Source organism: Pipra filicauda, unplaced genomic scaffold (assembly GCF_003945595.2).
Source record: "Pipra filicauda isolate LSUMZ 115617 unplaced genomic scaffold, ASM394559v2 scaffold85_size2586006_pilon, whole genome shotgun sequence".
In the NCBI taxonomy this organism is placed as follows: Eukaryota; Metazoa; Chordata; class Aves; order Passeriformes; family Pipridae; genus Pipra; species Pipra filicauda.
In genome coordinates this window covers 1,948,254-1,974,776 of record NW_024105042.1, presented here as the reverse complement: position 1 = coordinate 1,974,776, position 26,523 = coordinate 1,948,254, and the positions used below count along the sequence as shown (strand labels likewise).

At 48.9% G+C, this 26,523-nt stretch overlaps 1 protein-coding gene across 3 annotated transcripts in view; it reads left to right on the top strand.

Annotated features, from left to right (window-relative positions):
• Positions 1–19,607, top strand: part of SUFU (SUFU negative regulator of hedgehog signaling) — a 98,651-nt gene extending 79,044 nt beyond the window's left edge. For 2 of the 3 annotated variants that reach the window (XM_027738637.2, XM_027738636.2), the window contains exons 11-12: positions 9,607–9,675; positions 12,852–19,607. In XM_027738637.2, the coding sequence (XP_027594438.1) occupies positions 9,607–9,675; positions 12,852–12,941 (159 nt within the window). In that variant the 3' untranslated portion in view covers positions 12,942–19,607. The remainder of the gene's footprint in view (positions 1–9,606; positions 9,676–12,851) is intronic. The other variant, XM_027738638.2, reaches the window with a different exon arrangement.
• Positions 19,608–26,523: the final 6,916 nt, after the last annotated feature.

The window sequence follows — 26,523 nt, the reverse complement described above, 5'->3', positions numbered from 1 at the left end:
TTAGGCACTCATTGTTCTAGGGAAGAAGATGACACTGAAGTCTTTGATCATGTGCAGCGTACATGTTACGCATCAGATATTGCTGCAGACTCTGACATACGAGCCAATACAGTGCAATAAAAACAAACCTATAGTTAAAGAGTCCTTGTTAACTTTAAAATCTAGCACACAGAATTTAAGAAATATCTCTGCACTTTAGCCTTGCCCCTGTTACACGTGTATTTCAATACAATATCTAATTGAAGGATTACAGCTATTTTTAACAAAGTGTGCCTGCCTCATTCAGTGCACAGAGATGCAGTGTGTTTGGGGGATGAATCAGGAATGTGGAGTAAAGTAGGCTGTTGCATATAGGAATTCCACTTCATTTCTTTTTCAAAATTGGAAGGTGTGTAGTGAATGAGGCAGCTAATTGCAGAAAAATCATGATAGTCTTACAGCAAAGCCTGTTAAATATTGCCCTGGAGAATTGGATCCCGTTTCTGCCTCTACTGCACTTTTCTTTCGTGATGCTATTCCAGTGTCTTAAGCTAAAAACTTCTCACCCGGCAAGGGAGTTTGTGTTGCTCATTTTCTAGATGCCCAGCTCAAAACCTGAGGTCTGATCTGTGTTCCCAGTGACAGGAGGAGGCCAGGAGGAATTCCCCTGCAGATATCCTTGTGACCCACAGGATTGGGCTGGAAAACAGAGACCTGCAAGTCTTGAGATGGGCACCCATGAGAAGTGGACCTTCAGATTCATTTTTCTCTTCACTGATTTTCCTATGTCTCTTCAGGGAGACCTCCTTCCAGTCATCCTGTGAAGGATGTAATGAATTCAGTGCTTGCCAGGCATTCCAGCTCCACAGATGAACACTAGAAACAATTTCAGGACGAGATTAAAATTTGTTCATGCAGGTCAGGATCAAGAACAAGTAAAAAGGATCTCTCTGGGGTAGGGGGTCAGCCTGGGAGCCATGTCAAAGACCCACATTCAGCTTCCTGCTCTTACAGGTTTTCTCCGTGACTGTAAGTCTCTTACCTTCTTTTAGCCTCCATCCTCCATTTGCTGTATGGAGAGCAACACTTCCCTGCCTCACAGAAATGTGAGGCCAAGCACATCAGAGACTATGAGAGTGATAAAGACAGTCAGATGAGGTACTTCCAGTGTTATCCATGCTGACAGTAGTTGGATGGAGCATATTAAATAAAAGGGAAGAGAGTAAGAGAGAATGGAGAAGCAAGTTGAATGATAATGAAAAGCAATGATGACTAATGCTGCATTAGTGGGCAGAACCATCCTGAGGACTGAGGAGGGCAGAGGTCTTGTGGGAGAAAAACTGCAGGTGATCCTGTGATTGCAGATTTATTTCATGAGGCGGATATATCTGCTGGGGCCAAATTAGCATGGCACAAATTCTGTGCAGCAGTTTCCAAAGCTTTATACGCCCAATGTCACTGGTCTCTGAGTGCAGAGGGTCTTTTTCCAGGTAATTTACTTGATTTCAGGGCGAATCCTGTCAGGCAGATGGAGGCTATGGTTCACTGTCACTGGGCACCCCCTGATTCTCAGCACAAAGTCTGTGTCTCTGCATGAGCCGAGGAGCTCACAGCAGTAGTGGGGTGTTACCCTCTGACACCAGCCACTGCTGGGGGATGCTCTTTGCTTGATTCCTATGCCAGTAGGTTCACAATGTCCATCAGACAGCACGTGGATGCTGAGGCTGTGGAAATGGGGTTCTCCAGTCTCCTTGCCCTTTGTGTTGCCTCCATTTTGACCTCTAATCTGACCTTCATCCTGTTTTTCTTTGTCTCTGTCTTCCCTCATCCTGGCCTGTCTCTTGCTTTCTTCTCCTTCCCTTCATTGAAGCTGGCAGATTCCTTCTCCTGCTCCTCCACATGGCCTGACTTCCAACAGAAACACTGAGAGTACTGGAGAGTTTCCCTGCCTTTAATCCTGGTATGCCTGGTGACATAGCAATCCCTTGCTGCTCAGAGGAATGATCAGAGTGAAAATCACTCCTTAGCTACCTCTGCCCTGTGTTTGGGACAGAGCTGCCTTGGGCTGGGACGTGCTCAATGAAGAAGGGCTCTTCAGTACATTTTTCTGCATTTCTTGGAAAGGCTGTGGACAAACAGTACTTTCAGAGGCTTCTGACTTAGCAAAGCATTTTCATGCTTGTCAGACTTGTCCTCCAGAACACTTGTTTGCTAATCTTCATCACCTTCCTTGTAAGGGGTAGTTCTTGTACTTTGCAACAAAATGATCATACGCATTTGCTAGTCCTGTCAAAATACACTTTTTCCAAAATACCTCTCTCGATTCCTTTTTTCCCTAAAAACCTTTAGAAAAAAAATCAAAAACAAGGCATCCGGCATGGAAAAATAAGTTGAGGCTTAGGACAGCAAGGTCAAACCTCTCATAGAAAATGTTAAATGTGCCTGTAGGCAGGATAGGTACATGGAAGCCGTGGGAAGCATCCAGCATGCAGGAGCTATCAACATGCGCTATCTATGCTGGCAGTCACAGCAGAGGGGGGATTACTGTGAGCAGGGTCATGGGGGACGATCCATTCTTTTGGTTTGGCAACCTAAGGGAAAAATCTGGGAAAGAAGATCAAACTGAGGCCAATCTTGAAATATTTTCAGTTTTTCTTGCTGAAACAAAAGCCTTAAAGAGACCAAAAGCTGAAATAAAATCCTTTTATGTTGAATGAAACCAGAAATAAGAAAGTTTTCCTCAATAAAAACAGAGGGGAAAAATCTAGTTTTGCAGAATAGGGCTGGAGTTGTTTAGAAGTTTTGCCTTCTCTAATCAATACTTGAGGGACATAATACTTGCGTAGGATATGAGAAACTCATATTTTATTTCTTTCCTTTAATTTGAACCCCTATTTCTACTTCTTTGCTTTATGGGTGCCATAACTATAGGGTATTTTGGTTCTTCCTCAGCTCGTCCAATTGGAGTTGTTCCACATCATATAAAACACTGAATTAGTCAAGAGACAGAGTGCACAAGAGAATGACTCTCCTCCAGTAGAGTCAGGACATTCCCCTGGAAATGAGCACATCTGGTTCTTCTCTCTGCTAAACCACATGTTAAATCATTTATGCACATTGGCATAATGGCAGCAGCAGAGGTTCAAAGCAACATTTGAAACAGCTACTCTGATGCTTGAGATGCTCACTTGTGAGTGGCAGCTATGGGTTGAGTCCTCTTTTGAAGAGATAGGATTGATTTTTGGTCTCCACAAACTTGAATAGCGGTGTTATGCCTAGCATGGTGAGCTCAAGGACAACACCCAGAAGCTGTTTTAAGAAATGTACAACTGCAGCCTGGTCTTCTCCAAAGAAGTTATAGCTGTCCACTCAAGAAAACTTTTTCAGAATCTTTTGGGTGGTTTCCCCCAAATCCTTAAGCAGGTCATGGGAATCTAAGGTAACACTTTTCCAGTAAGTTTATCATGTTCCCCAAACACTCCTCAAAACCTCACTGCATTATCCCTTTGTGTTCTTCTCCCTCACTGCTGAATGAGACACTGAGAGAAACTTACTCCAGGGTAGAAATGTCCCGTTCGGACATCACGATCCTCCCGATATCAACTCTCCTGCAACGTGTTCTCTGGTACTTTGTCCAGGCTAGTTTTGGATGAGTCAAGTTCTTTCATCCTTCTTAAGCTCACTGTCTATCCAGCCACCTAATGCCCCTCCCTTGCCACTCAAACTACATTTTTGGCTACTTTGTACAGGTTTTCTTCCACCCACTTGGAGCATTCCTTGAAATGCCTGTTCTTCCTTCGCTTTTTCTCTCTGAAAAAATTGTTATTGCCTGTTGTCTTGGCTCCCTTGTCAGCCCTGTCCTCAACTGAGCCAAAACTTATGTGTTGAATCAGAGCAGCCTGGTCTGCAATACGGATCTCATCAGTCTAGGTTCTAAGGATCTCAGGTCCTTGCAATTGGGAGTGTCATAGAGAGATTCCACAAGGTCAAAATCTTTCCATGTCATCATATACTTCCTCTTCTGGGGTAGTAACATAGCAGAGTGAAGCAATAGAGTCCCTGAGGCATCTGTGAGTGGATGTTTCTCCTTGCAAGGAGGGTTGTGAATTTCCTGGAAGAGCAACGGTGGAATTTCCCATCAAAGGTGTTTGTTGCAATACTGGTGCCTTTGAGGTTGTAATGAGAGCTGTGGTGGATTCACACAGCAAGGTGGCCTCTTCAGACGGCGTCAGGGCTGAGCGTGACGTAGAACAATGATGTGACAAGGCCTCTGCCCTGAACCACTTGCAGTCTGAGCAAAGCAGTGCAAAGAAGGCAGGGTCAAGGGGAGAGCAGAGAGATGGGCCTGGGGGGGCCTGTGGCACAGCATGTGATTCATCAGGGCATTTTATTGGTGGGAATTTCAGTGGGAAATGCTGACACACTTCTACTTCACTTTTTGCTGTGCTGCTGACAAAAATTAAGCTGAAACATTTTCAGGGCAAAGGACTCCTAAAAGTAGATGGATATTTGCAGATGTAACAGGTGATATGTGGCTCAGGATACAACTGCTCCACCTGTTCCAGGGATAGCGCCTGATGGATGAACAATTTCTTAGAAGGGTTGATATGGTTTACATAGGGGTTTATTGCAATGTGTCCCCACCTTCTCTGGCTAGGCCATACAAGCCAGCTCTGTACTAAGTCCAGAACTAATAAAACATGGTTTTCTTTCTTTGACAAACCTGCTAGAAGAGCAAGTGTTTAATGCAAACAAAGCACTAGGGCAAAGTGTGAGATTGTTTGGTTTTTTCCTAGGTAGGCAAGAAAAGAGTATTGTCAGTAAAAGCACCTCTGCTTCACTGTACCTGGGCCAATTGCTTGTGTCTTGCCCTGGACAAAGTGTGTTTCCTGAGGTTGGACAGAGCTGCAGCTCAACTCCTAGTTCAACTTCTTCATTGAAGTCTTTCCAGCTGTACCAGGCATTCAACATCAGTGTGACCTCTGGTCTTAGCAGCGTTTTCTGAGCAGACAATTTCAAGCCCTCATGGGAGTGTCGAACCCTGTAGCGAGAGATGGGGAATTAACTGTGGGGTCGTACCTGTAAGCTGACTATAAAGTCTTTAATGTTTTACTAAGCACCAGTTGCTTTCAAAGTGAGCTGAACTCATCTGGAGCCCCATGACTTTGTGCACATTTTTTAGATTTCACCTCTTTTCATACACTTGCAGCCATGTACCTGTAATGAGTCACGGTACAGGTTTCTCAGCCAGCTGCAGGTATGAAAGCTTCCACACTGAAAGCTTCCACACAAACTCCTTCAGGTAAGGACCCATAGGTAAACCCTGTAGGTAAGAAGTAGATTTCAGCAAGCTCAGGTGAGACTTGCCACGAGAGGGAGACAGCATGTGTTCTCTGAACACATCCACCTGAATGAGACAGCCTAGCCTGGTATTTTGTAACATGTCTGGACACATGCAGCTGTTAGTGAAGTCGTGAGAACCCAAACTTCGGACCTCAGCCGTGCAGGAGGTACCTGTGATAGAAAACTCTTTTGTCTAGTGATCATCTTCCGAGCATCTGTAGCATGACTAGGTGCCACAAAACACACGGCAAATGGAATCTAGATCTGCTAGCAATGGGATAGCATGTGTCCAGGCCTCTCTAGGTCAGGTCAGAGAGATCCTGGTGCGAGCAGGACTGTGCAGCACCCAAGGAGATGTTTCAGATATCCGCAGCTGGCTGGCAAGGCCGTTCACTGTTCATACTACAAACGACCATTGCCAGTGCTGAGCTGCACCCTGTAACCAGCTTTGGCAGGCTGGGCTGACCAAGTGTTTGCACAGGGCTGTGAAAACAACCCTGTGAGCACTGGGCTGCTGCAGCACCCGGGACGCCCACCACCGCAGAGGACCGCTCCTTTGCTTCCTCAGCACCAGCCGAGAGATTTCATGGGAGAAAAGGCTTGTTCAGTGCGCATGGGATGGCTTCGTTTGCCCTGCAGATTGCGCCGGCTTTTCCCATGGCTGCAGCACAACAGTGAGGCTCTGTTTTCCTTTGGGAAGGGAATAAGCTACTTCATCATTGGGATCTCTGTGGAGTGTCCTGTTGATAAGATCAGTTAAAAGCATCAGAGGAAAACTGTAGATTCAGGTCTGAAGTATAAAGTGAACGGGGCCTATTTGTTTAATTTGAGCTTCTAAGGTTTAAATCCCAGAGGAAATTAAATTAGGTGCCTAGAGCAATGGCAGCCTGTCATGTTTATTTCCTGGGAATGTCACCTTTAATATCATGCACATATAATATGTGTGTGTGTCTGTGTGTGTGTTAATGTAATGGGGTACCATACTGTGCAGGAGCAGGCATGCTACAAGAACTGGAAATGTGAAATATTGTGAGTGAGGAACATTGAGATGGGATTGGATTTATTCTCATCCTTCTCCATAAGACTCACTCACCAGCATGAAGGTGGTTTTGCTGATTGCAGGTGGGTATGGTAGCCTGATCTATGAGCACAGGCCTTAGTGCTCTTGGGCCTTTTTGACGGTGCTACTTCTAACAGGAGAAATCTTGTCTAGACGCGAATCCAGGATGACAATACTTCTCGCTTCCAAGCCCTCTTCAGCAGTTGGTGAGCTGCTGGCACATGCCTTCCCCCTGCATCCTCAGGAGAGCTCAAGAGTATCAGTTTCCTGTATTGAGGGATGAAGCTGCTTGTACATTTGGTTACATCAGCACTTTAGAGTCTTCCTGCTTCTCCAGGAAGGAAGGCAGGTCTCCCAGCAGCATGGGGTAGTAGGGTTTGGGGTGAGTTTTTTTTCTGACTTGGACTGTTAAGGATGGGTTCTGAGAGACACACTCTGTGTGTGTGAATGTCACTGCAGCAGTTTGTCATTGCAGCCTGTGATTCCTGCCCTCCGCCAAAGTTAACTGTCCATGCAGGGCTGGCAGAACAGCACTGTGATCTTTCCTCAGTGTAGAGCAGGCTGCCATTGCTTTGAACCCCCAAATGTAGTCCACCAGACAGCTGAGCTGTGGACTCCTGTCCCACTCCACTTGTCAGACCCTTCAGGGAGCCAGTTCAGCTCAGTACATTACTGGAATTTGGGAGTTTTTTTCAGCTGGATTACCAGCATTCAGAGAGGGGGCAGTGAGCTGCAGATGGGCTCAGCCATCTCAAGGCATTGCACCTAGTTTCAGTGCTAGCCACAGTGCTCCACATAGGTTTGTAGGTACTCTGGCAGTCTGTGGCTTAGCCAGGACCTGACCTGTCCCCTCTTTCCCTGTCTCCACCCTTTGCTGTTTACCCCTTCATACCGTGTCTTGTTTTCCTCCAGCCTCAGAGCAGCTGGCTGCCTCGCACACGTGGTTCCCATTTCTCTCCTGCCTCTGGCACCTTGGGAGCACCCAGGGGTCTTCCTGCTGCACTTGTCTTCTAGTCTCCTTGCCAAAGCTGCAGCTCCTCATTCCTGCTCTCTCACCCATCCCAACCTCTGGCATTTTTACTCATCCGTGGATGGCTGAATATTCATTTCCTCTTGGCCTGATTGCTGTGAATACCAATTCCTCCTCCTTTTTCCGGCTGTTCTGTAGATTTTGATGTCTGCCAAATTGTTTTCATTCCCTCACCCCACTGCAGACTGCACCTCCGCAGAAAGCGATCTGCTCTGCGCAGAGCCCCGGCTCCCCACCCAGCTCTTCCTTCTGAGCTGAGCGATCAGGTTGCTCTCCTGCCTCCAACATGGACAGACGTCTCCCTCCTCCTGCAAACAGTCAGCAAATGAGTATCTCCAATTCAACAGGCAGAATAGTTACAGGCCCCTGCAAGGAGACTGCAGCAGTTTGTGGTGGTACTGCATGTTTCAGTGCAACGTTCCTCAGCTTGCCAGTCTGCAGATTGGTGCCAGATTGCAGAGTCCTGTCCAAAGCAGCAAGCTCCTGGCTCCTAGCTGAAGCAGGGTTTTTTCAGGTTCAAGGTATGATTAAAAAGGCCTGGTGAAGGTGCCTGCATCCATATTGAGCAGCTTGGTCATAAACCCCGGCTGGAGCCTGCTGCACATTGAAGTTAAGTGAAGAGAGGAATGCAGTGGAGAAAGGAGCTAGTGGTTCCCTCGTCCCCTGGGAAATCTGTGTACAATGACAGCAGGGTGGCATGATTGAGGGGAGAGGACTGCACACACCTGTTAGCTCTCGGATCTGGATTTGGTGGTTTTGGATCTCTTCTCTTGCCAAACAAAGGAAGGAGACCAGAATCTTCCCTTTCTCTTTCTGTCCAATAGTCCTGCCTATGCATTGCCAAAATGGAGCCCAGAGGCTTCCACATGCCTGTGGCACCCTGGCAGTCACTTGCTCTCCACTGATATTCCTGGCACCAAGCTGCCGGTGGGCACGGGAGGTGGCTTCCTGCATGGCGATGGGACAGCCTGACTGCCCCTCTTCCCGATGTGAGCTGGGAAGCAGTGCAGCTGGGCACTTAGTTCCAGCAGTGTTTAGTGCTAGACAGGTCCCTTCTCTGGAGCATGTGGATCGTGACTGGGAAGAACAGGGAAAGGGAGGGGTGCAAAAGGGGGCATGGGGATGGTGGTTGCTTCAGGATGGAAAGTAATGCCAGAGATGGAGGAAAGGGTGGACCGAAGGAAGGAAAGGAGGAGCAGGGGAAAAGAAATAAACCTGTAGGCTAAAATGGGAATAATAATCCACTGGATGCTGCTGCAACCTAACTCCCAGGAATGCTGCTCCAAGGCCCCCTCACTGCGTGGGGATGTTTGCCTGGTCCTGCACTGCCGGCTCTGCTCCTGTGCCAAACCAGCTGTCCTGCCTGGAGCTCTGGCCTTTGCGGCTGTTGTGAAGAGGGCAGGATGTGTTTGCTTTTGGCTATCACGTGGTTTTTAAAAGAGGGTGGGAGTTCCTCCACTTGAATTCCTGGGGCTGGTTTCCCCCATGGTGTCTCTGGTTTCTGTAACTTGGGGGACTCCATGGAGCTGGGGTCCTGGCCTGCATCCGGGACTGTTGACTTGACAGCAGCTGTTTTCTTGGGCTGCTTCATGCTTGCCAGCTGGCTTTGAGATGAGCCAAAAGTTTTCCCAGCACAGGCATGCAAGATGGGCATGTGCCATCCCAACATGGAGGTGCCGAGCATGGGCACCTCTGGGAACACCTCCCATAGCCAGCATCTGGTTCATCTGAACAATGTGCTGCACTGGGGCCAAAGCCTTCCCCATGCCTGGAGCACCAACTCTGCACAGGTCCCAGTCTCTTCCTGTGCTGCTGTTTCCTGATTAAACTGTGAGCTTAACTTCAATGGATCAGATAAAAGTGGCTGTCTCCCACTCTCTCCAACAGTTGTTATCTTGACCCTTTTTCCTCCTTCCCCACTCTGTCTGTCTAAAGCCAAGCCTCTAATTTTAGACTGAGGAAGATAATTGAGGGTCAAAAAAGATTGCTGTATAATTTCAACATTTTTTTCAGTGGTTGGGGTGGAAGGCAAAGTTAGGAGCTCCTTGCCCTCAAACCTTTGTATTGTGGGAAAGAAGGACATAGGGGAAGGAGTGAGTTGGTACAGTCTGCTCTCTGCAGAAGCCATGCTGTCTCCTGGCAATTGGCTAAAACTAAGAGTGTGAAGGCATAAACTACTGTATTTCCATTGCAGATCCTATTGACCGAAGAGTTCGTAGAGAGAATGCTGGAAGATTTAGAAGATCTGAATTCTCCAGAGGAAGTAAGGCTGCATCGTTCCCATATCTTCCGTGTACAGAGAGCTCAGCCCATCCTGCAGTTTGCCTTTGATCCTCCCCTCAGCTTGCAGGCTGTGGGCCTGCCCCACAGACTTGAGGCCTTGCTAAACCTTCACATCTGCTGTGAACTGAGGCACTGAGAGAAAGGATTGCAAGAAATACAGGACAGGGATAGATATTAAGAGAGATTCTGCATTTCCTTTCCACCAGCATCTTTCCCAACATGATATCTGAGCATCCCAAATCAAACCAGTGCAGCCCCTGTCTGTGGGGGGTTTCCTCCATGCCATGCATAGATAGTGTCCTTGCAAGCAGCTCCAAGTACATCACCTTCCCTGCTTTCAGAAAGGCTGGAAGTGGTGGCAGCACATTTACTGCTGAACAATCTGTTGTATGAGCCTCTTTTTTTGGTTTTGGAAACAGGCAGGGGCTTTCTCACATCTGCTATTTGGCCTTCACCTGCTGCCCCTGCACGGCGTGCAGAGGACCATCACCAGCCTGGAAACGTTACAGCAGCAGCCAGGGGAGCTTTATAAAGCTTTGCTGTGTGGTACTAAACTTCCCCCTGCCATGTGATCTCTTCCTGGGGAACATTTAACACCCCGTCTCCCATGCATGCCATATAAATATTCTGCTTGACTTCAAAGAGCAGTGGCAGAAATGACATGTAATATTTTTAATCCCATTTTTTACAGCTCCCTGCAGACTCTAAAGAAACTTTCCTTGGCTTGTAGAGAAGCCCTCCCATCCATTGCCCTGCTCCCCTCCCCCCAGGAAAATCTCAGGGCTCTAATTGTTTAATCCAGAGTTGACTTAATGCCAGGGTGTTCTTCACTGTGTGAGTGGGGAGAGCACGCTGCAGGCTGTGCAGTGACTTTCAGGCCAGCTTTTATCCAGTTAAACCTAATCCGAAGCTCATTTTTGCTAGTGACATGGAAGCCCAGTAGCACTTTGGTTTGAAGGCCCTTTAGTTAAGGCTTTGGACAGCTCATGTTCCTCTGCTGTCCGCTGAGAGGCAAGGAGCATGGCAGCTCCTGGCACCGCGACCGAGTGTTCGGTTCCGAGTTACTGTGACTTTGCTAAATTAAAAGTTGAAAAACAAACAAATGCAAAGGATGGCTTCTCCAAGAAGATTGCTTTGGAACCACTGCTGTTTATAAAAAAGAAAATACTTGAGATGAAATGTGATCTTTCAGCATCCAGATTCCTCCAAGGATTTGTAACTTGCAGGATCCCAGGCTGGGCCAACTGAAGGCATTCCTCAGCAGCCCTGACTGTTGCTGATGATGTTCATGTGGTAGAACAAAGTGCTGTGAGGAGAGTCTTTCCACTGCTGCATAAAGAGCAATGTGTTAGGTGAAATTAAGTGAAATAATCTGTCTGAGTATCTTTAGCATGTTTTTTACATGCCCTAGACAGTGAACTCAGAAGAATTTCCTGGGCAGTGCACGGCCACTAGGTTACATGGTGCAAGCTGTACACAGGGCTTGACTTTATAAAAAACAACCATAAATGGGACTTGGGCTGTTTGTTTCCTAGAGGATAAAGATTGGGAGTTTATGGTAGCCCCTATCCTGAAGAATCCTCCTGCCATGCCCCTAGATCATGGGTCAGACCCTGAACCAGCAGGCCAGCATACTAAGGTCAATGGATACTAACAACAGGTTACCCTCGTGGGCAGCTGCAAGTGGAGCAAGGTCAGGAGCAAATTCGTGACAGAGCTGCCCTTGCTGTGGAGCAGCAGCTGGAGGGCATCTGCTTTAGCAGGAACCTGCCACTGAGCCTGTGTTAAGGTCCTTCAGAAACAGGGTACTTCTGGAAAGAAAGACAGGTAATTGGATAAAGATGGATGATTTGCAGGTTGCTCTCCTCTTGTACCAACTGTAATTCATGTTGCCCCTGAGAACCTATTGTGTTGCTGGCCTTGGTCTGAGGACTCTCCTAGGAGAGCACCACTGTATCCATAACCATTCTGAATTAGCCATCTCCAGGTCAGATTGTCACTGGTGTGATTCCTCAGTGGGAGTCTCATCAGGGTGTCAGAGAATATTATAATGCAAGGCAGTGCAACACTGGGTGCAGTAGAGTTTTGAAAACAAAATGATCCTGCAAACTGGCTTCCAGACCTATCCCCCACATGTTTTGGATCCTCAGTCTGGGATGGTGTGAAATGCCTATGCAGAACTTGTTGCCATTCAGCTGTGGATGGGGCAGATTTGTAGCCTAAGAGATTCCACCTCTCACATCCCACACCCTCCACAGACCTGTGTTTGAGAGACCTGTGTGAATGCATGACCACTGGTCACATGTGGTTGTGAGAAGGGTTGGTGGTAAGGCTCCTAGGAGGTCTCTCCCTGCATGGTTGTGTTTGGGATCAGAGATTTTGGAGTGACTTCTTAGCCTAAGGTGGGGTGCCCTGGAGTGGCAGGATGGGACCAGTGCACTTGTCTTGTTTGGGAAACATTGGCCAGAGCCAGTGCTGTGTAAACCAGACTGGGCCAAAAAATCTCCATTCTGTGTGCTTCAACCAGAATTTGCAAAACAGCCTGAGCAGCTGAGTGCCTGTGAGAGCACGAGGCATTGTATGGCTCCGTGGAGCCTTTGTAGATGCTGTGCAGGCACTCTGGCTTTCCACAGCCAGGGCAATACAGTTTGTCCTCCTGGAGGTGGTGGCCATTTGCAAGCCTGTCCTCCAGCAGAGCTGTGCTGGCTCACCTGCATCCCACCCTTGAATAAGCAGGGCTTTCAAAGCTGCCCGAAGTCTACTTTTAAAGCAAATGTGGGCTCTGGGGGCTGGGGTAGGTGAAATGAAAGGGACATGGTTAGGTAAGAGGGAAGACACTTCTGGCTGCAAATCTTCAGAGAGGTTGAGAAGGGGAAATTGGGGGGGCGGGGGGCAGAAACCCTCCAGCATTCATCTGATGAAATAAACAGCACTTGGGCTGAAAGCTCAGAACTTTACTTTGGCAGCTGTGGCGCAGGCCACATTATCTAATGTCCACTGCTGTCCAAAACATACTGATGGGGAAATGTTTTCTTAGTGGCCTCTTGTTTTAAAAAACAATAATAACATGGGGCTGCCTGCCTTTGCAACAAGTATGGTTTTTTCTATGCAGGTTGCAGCAATGTGCATTAACTGTTTCTCTTTACTGTCTTACAGTTTAAACTTCCAAAGGAGTACAGCTGGCCTGAAAAGAAACTGAAAGTTTCCATCTTGCCAGATGCCGTGTTCGACAACCCGCTGCATTAGAGCTGAATTACACTCTTCTAACAACTGGGAGAGCCAAGTTACTGTCCATTACCCAGTGACTCACAGGATAATTAATGCAGTAAAAACTCTGCCTGCAAATAAAAAGAGTTTGCTGCACAACCACTGCAAACAGAAGAGGAGCTACTCAGCACCAGCCCAGACCGAACTGAGCCCTTTCCTTTATCCTTCCCAAGGCTGAACTCTCTGGGAGCAGCCTGCGTATGTGTGAGTGCGAGTGAGAAATATTTAACTATGAAAATTAGTAGTAAGAATCCTTTTTCTCTCTAGCTGCAGAACTCCCCTCTGCCTTAGCCCAGGGTGTAGACGCTCTGCACGCCTGTATTTACACATACATTTCTGCCAGGTGCGAGCCTATAATCCATGGATTAAATGTTCTTTACGTGACTCTGGAGTCCTTTTGTTAGCCAAACTTTTACTGACTGCAGAACTGTTCTTCCATGTGCTATTTTTTTTTTCTTTTCAGAAACAGAATGGTATTTCCCCTGTTTAAAGGAGGCCAAAAGCTCACATGCTTGAAGCTGAACAGATTTAAAGATGAACTTTCTAGTTCAGTCAAGAAAAACAAACCCAGATCCTCCCTGCCCTCAAGTTAGGCATGTTTTAAGTGTTGGTCTTGGTGCTATTAGCTATGGTATCACTGCAAACAGAGGCAACTTTATTCTCGTGCATCCTGTCCTTGTGCCTGAACCCCAGGGAAGGTCGCAACCTCTGGTTTTGCACAAGCAGGAGGAAGAAAGCTACCGGGGCGGGGGAGATCTCCTGTTTACAGTGTGTTTATCTTTAAAGAGATACTGTCAAGTATTTTTTCCTTGCTATTGTACAGAATTTTAGAAGCTAGAAAGGATCATTTGTTCACAGGGACAACTTCAGCAGCTCTATAGGATCCAGGGGGCTGCTTGAAAGCATATGAAGTGGAGATCTCCGCTGCCCTGGCATAGCAGAGAGGAGACTCAGCCTCACGAAAACCAACTATTCTCCTGTTCAGCAGGGTTCTGCCCTAATGCAGCTCTTTTCCCCTCTAGCCTCGCTATGGTGGCTCTTGTTGCTGACCTTCCTCCTTTCAGATAGGCTTGAACTGGAAAGCATCAAAATCGGTCTGAAGAGACCCTCTCTCTAGATCCCTGTGGCTTCCTCCTTGGAGCAAAACATGGTGTGCAGAGGAGCTGGTCTCTGCAGTGCCAGCTTGTGTCTCTGCATAGAGCTGCTGGCCCCGTGGATACGCTGCAGCAAACCACCGCAGGCTTTACCCCCTGCTGCTGCTGCAGGTTGTTTCTGATGCATATTCCCCAGCCTTCCTCTCCCATTGTCTTTTGGTGACAACTCTTCACTCCTTGTCAAGGGGAGGTGCAGCTTTCCTTCCACCCCTTTCTGCCTAAAAGATAACTTGGCGGTTTATGCACAATTGCTGTGTGATCATAATACAAGTATAACAAAAGCTTTTAACACTTAACTCCCCTGATCAAACAGCAAAGTCCAGGAGGCCTCACAGTACCCCAGGGTTGGTTTTCTGTTTGTTTTCTGATTTAATTTCTTCCCGGCACAGTCAGCTTTGATGTTTTTTGCATATATTTGAGGCTGGTTAATGTTGGTCAAGAAGCAGAGCTAGGAGCCACAAAGCTTTCCTTGGACTTGCTACAGAATTCCTCTGTGGCCTCAGGCGAGTCACTCAATGTCTCTCTGTGCAGAGAGGGTGATTATTGACTAGAGGGCTGTAGGACCTACCGAAGCATGCCAGGGTTTGCAGGGGAGGGCGTGCTTTGTGTACCAAGTAGTATTTGTACTATTATAATTGTTTTTATATTATAATTTAAGGCAGGCCAAATGCAGAGTCCAACACTGCTCTGCAGAACCTTCCTTTCTGCAAAGCTACGAAGCAATTTACATGTAAATGAGTTTGTCATTTTGTCTGAACTCAGAGGATCATCTTAAAATCCTGCTGTGAGAGAGCAAACTTTCAGATATCTGCATGTGCCAGCCAGAGTGAGTTCTGTGCTGAGGCAGGCTGCATTCATCCGTGGGATCTCTTGGCCAGTTTTCATTGTCCTGGTTAGCAGTAAGCATCCCTTCTGTACTGTAGACGTATATGCAAGGGACAGCGTGGGTGAGAAAGCGGCATGAAAATGTACCAGTCCAGCTTCAAAAACGACGTGCCCAAGTGTCCCGCTGCAAGATAACGAACAAACAGATGATTGTGGCAGTGGGGGAAAAGGCAAGGGCAGCAACTACAATTTTGTCCCAAAGCCATCCGCCAACAGTAGCCCATGGATGCTCTTGTACGAGCTTGCTGGGGGTGCCTGCAGCAGAGCTGGCCTGTTGCCACCACGCTGGCTGCTCTTCCTTGTTTCCAGATGCTAGCTCTCATTAAAAGGAGCTTTAAATCCACATCTTAGTGGAGAACGGACATTGGGAAGGTCAATTGTTGCTGTTCCTGCAGAGATCAGCACGGAACAGAGAGAAGTCCATCAGACCCTCTCTGAGCTCTGACACACATCTGGAAAGCTTGGGACCTCGTGCCCTATGAACTCTTTGAGCCTTCGCTGCAGGGATGTGGTGCTGTATGCAGGGAAAGCACCTCCTCCAAGCTGCCTTGTGCTTCAGTTCTGCCTTTCTCATGCATATGTTTTCCTCACCATATTTATTCTCATCAGACACTCTGGGTTGGATTTTCATTGACTTCAGAGGGAGCAGGCTGAATGCATTTTGATAATCCACCCAGGATCCTTGTGTGTGTGTATTTTTGTTCCATGTCATGTATTTATATATAGTTCTGTGTATTTGAGTTATGAACAGGTGGCATGCCAGAAATCTCTATTTCTGAGACACTTTCTCACAGATCGTTGCTGGTAGCCAGATAACAATTGAGGGGAAGGCTTGAAGGGAAGGAAGTGAAATCTTCCTATTTAGTTAAGGGGGAAAATATTAGACAAATAACTGCTAAAATAGAAATATGTGTCTAATTGGTAGACCAATTATGAGAGAGAAGCTGGTGAAAGTCAGCCCTTAAGCTGCCAGGTCATGTCGCTGCCTCTCAGCAAGTTATCTAAGAATAAGAAAGTTGCACATTACTCTGTATCATGAAGAGCTGGGCACCCACAGGACCTCCCCTCCCCAATTCACATCAAGTTTGCAACTGTGCAAACTTACTCATTGGCAAGTAAATGAGATGTCAAGTCTGGATATTTTCATCTTGGGGCAAGAGGATATGCCTGTGTGTGAAGGAAATGGAAAAGAAACCTTTGTATTTTAGTGAGCAAGTAGTTTGAAACAGGGAAATGCATCAGTGTTAATAAGTGCCACAGTATTTTTCTAGCCCAAACCTGCTGAGATGGTAGGTCCACTGGTGCTGATTTTTTCCTAGATTGCGTAGAAGGTCTGAAGCAGGTTTGTATGGAACCAAAACCTCTGAGGCTTGTGTTAGCTAAAGACAGTGACCTGGATGGAAATGAAAGCGGCACGTACAGGTTTTCTCCCTTCTGGAGAAATCCAGCGATGCAGGTCAATCAGGATATTTCGAAAGATGAAGAGCCTTGAAAATCCAACATGTGACAGCAATTCTGAAACAGGAGAAGGTCTAAAAGCCAGGACTACTCTCTTTCTCAATTTCTGATTAAAAACAGGGCAAGGAGTGTATCATTTCAGTATTAAAGTATGTAGGATGTGATCTGAGTGGAGCAGTCAGTCTTGTAGCTGCTGTGCCCATATTTTCAGTGGCTTAGATAGGTGGTGCCTGCTGCGTCTAATGTCTTTGAGGATGGTAATATGCTAGTTCTACTGTATGTGAATTTGCCAACAGTGATTTGAAATATTCTGAAGCTCTTCACTTCAGATATTCAGTTGCTCATGGATGGCTTTTGAAATTACACCATCAGGTCATCAAATAGTCTTGGAAGAAGTGAGGGTTGTGTTGTTTTTCATCTGTGACCAGTAGAAATATCTTTTAAAAACCCAGTTGAAAGTGATGCTTGGCTTGTGGGGGCAGATTGCTGGGGAGAGGTGTATGTGGGGCAGCAGGTGAGCAGCCCCCCTCCTGCACCCACAGCTCAGGCCTGTTCAAGACAGTGCAGTGCTTACGCGTCTCGGGTGCTGCAAGTGGAGCTGCAAGGGAAGCTGGAAACCAAACTGGGAATCATCAGTCCCTCAGCACAGCATGGGATCCCTGCAGGCCAGTCTTCATTTCCATGCCAGGACCCACAGAGGTCCAGCACAGGTGCAAGCATCCAGCCATGCACATCCCACCGTGTTCAATGTCTCTGTGAACGGCTGTGTTGGAAAATGTTCACCGGAAAATGTTTGGCTGACTGCATGTTTCACAGGATGCTGGGTTAGCTCACAGGTTGGCATGGGATTGTGGTTGCTCAGCTGTTAATCTGTCCTGATGACTATTCCCTCCTCCTAGATGGGCATCCAGAGTCCCGCTTTTCCAGCTTGTATCTGGCCAGGGCAGGGCAGCATCGTGTCAACTGAGGAGAAAAGCTACAGGCCAGAGGAAACCCTTAGAGTCATGTGTCCAATTTTCCCTTTGCCCAGGGCATGGCCTTGCACCTTGTGGCTCCTCTGTATGAAGTCTTAGGCTTCAACCCCTGCGCCATCACAGCCAGCTGAGGAGGGGCTCCAGCACCAGGAGAGCCCTTCCACCTCCCGGGGACTCGGTCCTCTACGTAACTGCCCTCCACTGAGAGAATACATTGTGCCTTAATTTTTCTTGTGAGTGAGGCTGCAAGGGCAGCTCGAATTGTTGGGCAACCAGAAATTCCTTTCTGTGCATCTGTCCCTATCGATAAATGCCAGCCTGCACAACAGCCGGACTGTATCCAAAACAATCTCAAAATCCACATTTGCCTCTGAGGTTCACCTCCCAAGATTTTAAAGCTGGATTTAGGTCTCTGGGACCTAATGAGCTCTCTTTCAACCTCCTATTCTTATGACATTTTTTCTGTTGTGCAGTGTCTACTTGTTCTCTTTTCTTTAAAAAAAAAACAACCCTTGTGTTTGACATGAGTCCAAAATTTCAAATGGGGAATAGGCCTGAGGTTGCAAATGTGTTTTAAACCTGGTCCCGCATTGACTTGTCTCTCTCAGGCAGAGAACCTGGAGTGTATTGTGCTTCACCACCTCTTCGTTTCTACCGTAGTTCTGTTTCCCCTAAAATCGCTGACAGACCATAAAATCATCCTAAGTGGCAGATCAGTTCAGAAACATCATTTCTAGTTTGCTCTGAAGGGGGTATCCCTTCTCTTTCCCTCACTGAAAGACTGTTCACCATTTGGCTCTTAGAGCCCTGACAGCAGGAGAGGAACATCAGCCCAGAAAGGGCTGCATGTGGCAGATGTGACAGGCCAGTGCCTGGTTGTTTTTAAACTGTCCTGATCCTGTGTCTGCCCTCTTTAAAAAGAGGGAGAGAGAAAAAAAAACAACCCTGAAAAGCCAGAGGAAAATTTCCTGCCGATTGTTGTGTTTTGCAAACACTGGTCTTTTCTCTTGCCCTCTCCCTCCACTCCCAGCGAGGCTGGAGATGAAAATGGCTCCTTTGTTCCTTTCCCTGGGGCCCAACTGCAGCGAAAGTGCGGCTCCGGAAACCCTCTGCTGCATGAGTGGTGAGGGTGGGAGGGACCAAGCTGTCACCGTGTGCGGTAGGTCCTACGTAAACACGGCATGTGTTGACAATGCTGGGAGCAGGATGGGCGCAGAAGGACTCTGTGGTGCTGGTGACAAGACTCCTGCACCGTTCCTCCTGTGGCAGCGAGCGGGATGCAAAACCCGTGGGGGCAGAGGAAGGGGAAGTGGGTGTGAGTGGCCATGTCATTCCAGTAGGGGCTGATCACAGGCTGGGGGGCTCTGAGCTTTTGGCTTTCCCCAGAGTGGGAATGTGCAACCCCATGGAAGCAGGCAGCATCCCACTAGGGGCTAACAGCAATGCCCTGGCCCTCATGCTGGGATGTTCCTTCCACACATCCCTTCCTGTAGTCCTGATACTCTGAGACTGTCCACAGTCATGCTCCAAACCCAAGTTTAGTCATTCAAAACCCTTCTCTCATCTAGCGTAGGCTGGACATACCAACTTCTCCCTTTTATTAAAGTTATAGAAGTTTTGCTGCTCGCTGGGAACACTCCTTGTTTTGTGTGCTGGTTGATTTCTGTAAATCCTAGAGCAAAGGCAAGGTTCCCTGGGCAGGGCACACAGGGGTGACCAGGACCACAGTGAACCCTGACCGCTGGGGCTGCCCTTGAGCCCGGAGGTGAACCTTTCTGTACTTAAGCAGTGTGTTTGTGTGTGTGTGTGTGTGTGTGTGTGTGTGTGTGTGTGTGTGGTCTGCGGGCACAGGGTCATGTGGATTGAGGAACCCCAGGACACTCCCGAGGGGTCTGGAAGGAGCCTGTGTTTCTGCAGCCGGTGTATCAGTACCTTGTAGATGGCCTTTCTTCCCTCTCTCCTCCTTTTTTTTAATAAAAGACAAAAAACAAATGGAAAGCTAAACTAGCAGAGGTTTTAAAATATTTTATATTAGTTTCTAATGTAAATTCTTACATTGTTATTGCAGTGCTGGGTGTGTTTCGCCTGCACATGACTTTTTGTAATATTTTTGTGAATCACTAAACGATTTTTTCCTCTCGTGTATTCTAAGTGCATTAAACGTATTTGCAGAATTGTCAGTGTCCTTCTCTGTGAGCAACTCAGTGGGACTGACTGTCTCCTGCTCAGCCCCGTGGCTGCTTCAGCAGCCCCTTCTCCTCATTGGCACCTTTTCCCCCTGGCCCCGGGGGAGTGAGATCTGCTGCCCAGACCTCTTGAGTGCAAGTGTGAGAGGGAAGGGGATCTTTCTTTTCCCAAAAATACTCAGCAAAAGAGCCAGTCCCAGGCCCTAACAGGTTTAGGATCTTCCATGAGTATCCTCTGGCAAAACTCCTTGAGCCAAGGCAGCCTGAGTGCCCTGACAGCCAGAGTTTTCCATGCCATTTGGACAAGCTGGGATCCGGAATGCTTGCACGTGGGTCCAAGGATGCAGCCAGTTGGCTGAGGGATGGCAACCGTGTCCACTGGCACGGGAAGGAGGGAGCTGGGGTGAGTGCCGGGTCAGGTCCGTGATCCTGCACTCTGCCAAGCACCTCCTGGCTTCAACGGGATTTGTGGGGGTGTGGATGTGCGCGCAGAGACTGAATGTGTCAGGGAAGAGACACAGCAAACACTTATGAAAAAATATTACTGAGCTAATGTTTCAATGATTTCCCAGTAACGCAGAATGATTTTGCAGTAATATTTTTACACTCCTCAGTAATAAATGCCTTTAAGGTCAGAGAGAAAGGGTGGAATATCTGGGGGGGAAGGGAGATCGCTGCGTGCAGAGGAAGGGTGGTAGGGGAAAGAAAGGATGCGCAGGGAGTCAAAATCCAACTTTGGGCAGGTTTTGCCATTGCTCTTTGTGGGTGTTATCTGAGCCCACCCTGCATCACAAGGGGAGCAATCGGTGGAACGGGTTTCTGCAAGGACTTGTTTTCTTTTGAAGTTTGGGGTGAAAACCATTCTTTCCTTAAGAACACCTCCTACAGCCATATCTAGACACAAATTGCCCCAGCCCCAAAGCAAAGCAGTGGGATCTCCAAGCTCTGCTAGTGCAGAGCAGCCCATGCTGGACATGCTGAAGGGAACATCACCGCAGCTTGGCCAGGTTTCATCGTGTCACTTGAGGACACCTTGCCAGTCAGTTGGGTTCTCCAGCAAGGTTTTTTACAGAGGTAGCGGTTTGGGGGGTGAGAGGCCACCTACAGCTGTTCCATTGGTAAAGATCCCCTGTGCCTCTTGCCTTCCCAGTTCTTAAAGCATGTGCAAGCACAGGGTCACCCCTTTAGCACATCTCAGCAATGACAGCAGAGCTGGGACCAGCAAGGGACCCCACTGCTCACATAGTGCTGGGAACCCTCATCACCGGCCACTCGGTTGATTTAATCGATGAATTAAATGATCCACTTTTCCCATTCCTGGGGTGGCCAGGCAGCACCCTCTTTGCAACTCTGCATCCCAGCTGATTTCTCTGTGCAGCCCCAAATCCAGAGGGGATGGGGTGTCCCTGGAGCTGCGGCACCATGGGGTGCCCCTCTCTTGCTGACACCCTTCTCCTCGAACCCCACCGCCGGCATGGCCATGCCCAGCTCCGGCAGCCTCACTGCTCTGCCTCCACCCCAGCCAAAAGCACCTTCGGGCAGTGAATTTAATTAAGGTTTCTGAAAAGCAGTGTCTGGGAGCCCCTCCTGGATCTGCGGCTCTGAACTTCATTAGGAGCGGTTTGTTGCTAATAATGCCGGCAGCTTCTCTAATTAATAATGGAAGGGCTGTGAGCAGATGCCAAGCCAGGAGAGGGAAGGGATTTGTTTGTTTATTTCTCTCTTCTCTTGGTGTTTTTTTTCTGGAGTGCAAAGGGAGGGCTGGGGCTCATTTCCCGTCTGAAAAGTGAATGGTGGTGCCTGGGAACCTCAGTGGTGAAGAGGGTGCACCTGTGAAGCAGGAGAGGAGATGGGATGGGATGAGAGATGGGGCCCCATGGGTGGAACAAAGGAGCATCTCCCAAGGCAAGGGGCTCCCACTCCCGCGGTGCTCCCTTCCCACCCAGGACAGAGCCAACGTGGGCACTGGTTGTGCTGTACTTGGGCACCCAGGGATGGTTCTGACTCCCAAGCCCCCTCCCAAAGCATCACCACCACAGCATGTCTCTTCCCATGGCATGTCCCCATCCCACAGCATGTTGCCCAGCTCATGGTAGGAGGGTGCAGATATGGGAAGGAGGGGTTTTCCATGCTTTAGCCCCCAGGACCACAAATATGTGTCATGCAGCACCCAGAAACATGGGTTTGCAGGGGATCAGCACACTAGGTCCTTTGGATTTTTCTTTCTCCGCTCTTTCTGCCTTGTTTCTTTCCTGCTTGCTCTCTTGCCCAGCTGGCACAGTCACCTGTGGCAGCACCTCAGTGCAGAGGAAAGGCTCCCAACACAACCCGGTGTGCAGGACCTAACACATTAACACCCCAGGCTCCTGAGAGGGGCCCAAAGCAGCCAGGCTGGGCTGGGTCCTGCTGCTCCTCCTGGCACAGGACAAGCACCCTCAGCTCCACAGCTGAGCTTCGGCGACACTAGGTAGCCAGCAAGCATCCTTGCTCCACTGCTAGTCACAGCCTCACCTTCTGATGCAGGAATCCAGGACCTGGCAGAAGTGGGAAAAGACTGTAGGGAAGCCTCCTGCGTGCCCCAGCTCCCTACCTGGATGTCCATGGTGTGTCCAGAAGTTCCAGCTTCTCCAAATAGCTTTCGGAGCAACTGTTCCTGCTGTCAGGCAGAGTTTGCATCAGAGAAAAAAATGGCTTTACCTTTCCTGACATCTCATCACTCACATTAACTGCAGCAGTGTTTAGACAGGCCCCCGTGGCTCAGCTGGAGCGGCCTCAGTGAAGGCTCTGTCCCCTTGGTCCTCCACCACTCACCTGCCACAGGGATACACTGCCTGTGGGCGTGTTTCAGGCAGCAGCCATTGCCACAGTGGCTTTCCAAAAAATAGTACTTCAGGTTCAGATTTGTTTTTCTAAGGGGAGGAGTACTTTTAATGTCCTTTCCCATCATTCACATTTCCTCAAACTTTCCACACTCCAGGACACAAACCATAACCCTCTGGAGGGCAGCAAGCAAGGTTGCCCCACACTGGAGATGCTCCTGCTGCAGGAGATGGAGTACCTGCTCCAGAAGGACTGGACAGCAGGAAGCAAAGGAAAAAGCATGGTTGGATATAAAAAAATCTCCAGGAGTTCCAAGGCCAAGGCGACCTGGGAGACCCAGCTTCCCACCCGGGCTGGGATCATCCTTGTCTGCTTAATGCACAAATCCCTTCTCTGGCTCTTAAAAACACTGGAGCAAGCACAACGTTGTGGCACCTCATACTTCCCACTTGCTTTTTGAATGGGAAAGTTATCCGAAGCTTGGAGCAGAGGGGGAAAAATAAAGGCAACAGGGGCTCAGGAGTGGAGGGGCGGCTGGGCTGTGTGACGGGGAGCATCCCTGGGGTGCGGGGTGGCGTGGCAGCCTGCCCAGCCCCGGCACAGCCAGCCGAACAATAATGTGAGGCGTCAGGAACACGCTCGGCAGTGGGAATCCCAGTCCTTGCCTTAAAAGGAGATTTCGGGGAATGATTTTATTGGAAAATTGTTTTCTGATTATTCAGCTTGTTGAACGTTTCATTTCATTATTTGCAACACAACGGGAGGGGGGCTTCGGCTGCACAGGAACAGCAATGGCCAGGGATGTTTCCGTGGATTTCTTGTCCAGAAGAGCCCATTAAATCATCGCGTTAAACCTCCCGTGTCTGCAAACCAGAGAATTTCCCCAATTCCCCTCACATTGAGCCCAATAACTTGTGTTTTTGATTCAAGCGGGTAGTCCAGGACGACATCCTGTCTCGGCTCGATGACTTCAAGAGAGGAAGAATCTACCACCAACTTCCCTTGGCTGTTTGTCCTGGTGGCAAAAAAAAAAAAAAAAAAAGCACCCATGAGACCCTGCTGTCAACTTATTTCTGATGTGGCTGCATCCTGCTTGCCTCGAGCCCCTTTCAGACGAAGGGGGATGCCCACACTGTGCCTGAGCTGGTGCCTCCCACGCAGGTGTGCTCCCTGAGCCGCACGGATCAATACAGAAAAATAGTGGGATCCCCCCAACCTGCTGTTAGCGAGCAGCTCAAGAGTTAATAAACTTCAAACAGATGTGACCAACATGTCAAGACACGAGAAGTACGTGGTATGGATGTTTATAAGTACGTCGACAGAAGGCATTCATAAAAGGTTATAAACCGTGGTAATAAGCAACCCATCCACTTGTTTGGACTCTAACACTTGATTAACCATTTATTAAAAGGTGCAGTAATCATTTATAAGCCATAAGTGGGACCAAATGTAAAGTATGACTCCTTTTATGTTAATAGATGCCTCAAGAATTTCCTCTCCCTCCGTGCTGTGTTTTGGGTGGTTAAAGGCTAACCCTGGCTGCCAGGTGTCCCGGCCCCTCCTTAGTGGTGTACATGAGCTGGACTCACTCCAGGAGCCTCCCGCTTTCCCAGCACCCATGGAGGGGATGTGGGTGTCCCCACCCACCCCAGGTTTGGCAGTGCCCCGGGGTTTTGTTAATGGGGAGCTCTAGATCTCTTCTGGTGAGCTCTGGGTGACCTCCACCAGCACCCAAGCATCCCTCCAGAGATGGGCAGCAGGGAGGGATAGGCAGAGAGGTGTTTACTGCCAGCAGTGCAGTAGGCAGCACAAGGTGGTGGGCAAAAAGAGAATCCTGGCAGCTCCCCAGGGAGAGGAAGGCCATCGGTGGCTGCAGAGGCGGGGGGAGCTTGGGCACTTCTCCCAGGCTTTCCTGGCACAGCCAAGCACAGGCCCTGCCACCCACAGATCCCCACTGGACCCCAAGGAGGGTCTGTGGGGGGACAGTAGGTACCGAGTGCTGAGCTAAGCAGAGTGGATTAGGGACAAGGAGACTTCAGAGGGGTTAAAACCACCTGCTTGGAGACCCTGGAGCGCTGGGGTACCTGGAGAAAGGAGTAGAGTACAGAGAGAACTGGAAACCCACCCCTTGCATCCCCCTCCATGAGAGTCAAACCAAGCCCCAGGCTGCCAACACCAGGATAGGACAGAAATGCCTCTGACACAAAAGCAGCTTCATCCTTCTGTCAACAGGACCCTCCTTTTTTGTTTGCCATCACACTCCTATCCCCAGACAGGTCATGTTTTCCTTCCTGGTGTCTTAAAGAGACCTAAACCCATAATTGCTCCCATTACACAACCAAGAGTAACAGTTTATTAGCAATGCTTCCTGACCTAATTTACACCGGTACCCTCCTGCTCTTCCCTTTACTGTGGACAAACAGACCTTTAAGCTTTTGGAGAGGAAACTGAGCCCCAGCAGTGATGAGTGCATGGGCTGAAGCTCTGGAGTGATCCCCTGCCCTCTCCTGCCTCAGTTTCCCCTGGCTGAACCAAACTGGAACTCAGTGGTGCCACTGGGCTTTGGGGCTTCGGGTTTGAGGGTCACACGGGGCACAGCAGCATTGAATGTTCTACCCTTCAAAGGAAAGCCCAGCAGCTGCCTGGTGGGGGGGAGTTAGCATGTGTGTGGCACTGAGTCATTTGGTTGCAGCCAAATTTAATTGCAGGGAGCATGCAGGAAAGGAAGAGGAAGGCTGAGAAATTGTTCTGGAGTGGAGATTGCAAAGGTTGCACCTTCATCTGGGCAGGGACCACAGGGGCCTTCTTGTGGGAGGGTGGTTGAACCGAACTGCAGATGGGAATGGTGGGATCATATCCTGCTTCCACCCTGTCTCCCATGATCAGATTTGGGGATGGTATTTTCACATCCCCAAGCTCATTGCTGGGCTGGCAGCACTAAGGAGCTCCATTTTTCCCTCAGGGAGATGCCCCGCTATGGTGCGGGATGCTGTGCCAGAGCTTGATGCACTGGGGAAAGGGCTGGTGCAGAGACAGAACCGGGGCCTCTGGTAGCCACAGGCTTGGAGCAAAGGGCTGCTGCTTTCTGCCCTGGCCGTGGGGATGGCGAGGGGTGCATGTGTGTGTCTCTGCACCTAGAGGACAGCGACACAGCAGAGCGAGAGCCCTGTGGCAGGAGGGCTTGCATGGCCACCTGGGAGGCTGTAAATCTCACCACTACAACACACATCAGGTTGGAAATGCCTCAAAGAGTGGCTTTTCTACCTGTGAACAGCCTGGGCTTAGGGCAGTGCCAGCCTGGATGGACTGTAGGAGCAGCTGGAGGAATTCACTCCCAGCATCACCTTGCCTTGCCCCGACAACCTGTGGTGGGAGACCCATCAAGCTGAGGTTTGCCAGAATTTGCTACTGTCCCTTCCTGACTCCACTAAGATGAATGCCTTTTAGCCCTGGCCAGTATATTTTTTAGACCACAGTGGTGAGGCTGCCCCATAGCTCTGCCGAGGAACAAAAAATGCCGGGCAAACCCCAGGGATCGTGGCTCCCTTGGATGCTCTCACCATCCGTCCGCTGTTAAAGGCTGCCCACTGGCAGCCTGACTCTTGCAGCACCTCTCCAACTGGCAGCAGAAGGTAAAATGAGACCAAGCTGCATTTTTTCCCTTTGTGCCCCCGGGCAAACTTTTACAGCTTTTTTGCCAGGTCCCATCCCCTGGGTGTCAGGGGAAGGAGCTGCCCCAGCGGGAGGAAGAGCGGAGGAGCCCGTCTGGACACCAGACTCCATCGTGCTCAGAAAAAAAAAAAAAACAAAAAAAAAGAAAATTGTGCTGGATTTTTTTGTTTGGTTGTTTGGGGTTTTTTTTTTAATATATATGGAGGTTTTGTGGCTTTGACGCAGTTTCCTGAAAATCCTGCCTCATCCTGCCAGGGACTGAGCAAATGCACATCCCAGCCCTCGGCAGTGGGGGAGAGAAGGAGGAGAAGCCAGAGAGGGAGAGAAGAAAGCCTTTGCCAAACTGGCCTGACCAGAATGTGACACAAGAGCAGGAAATGAGTCACGCCGGCAGGGCAGCTGCTCCCAGGCA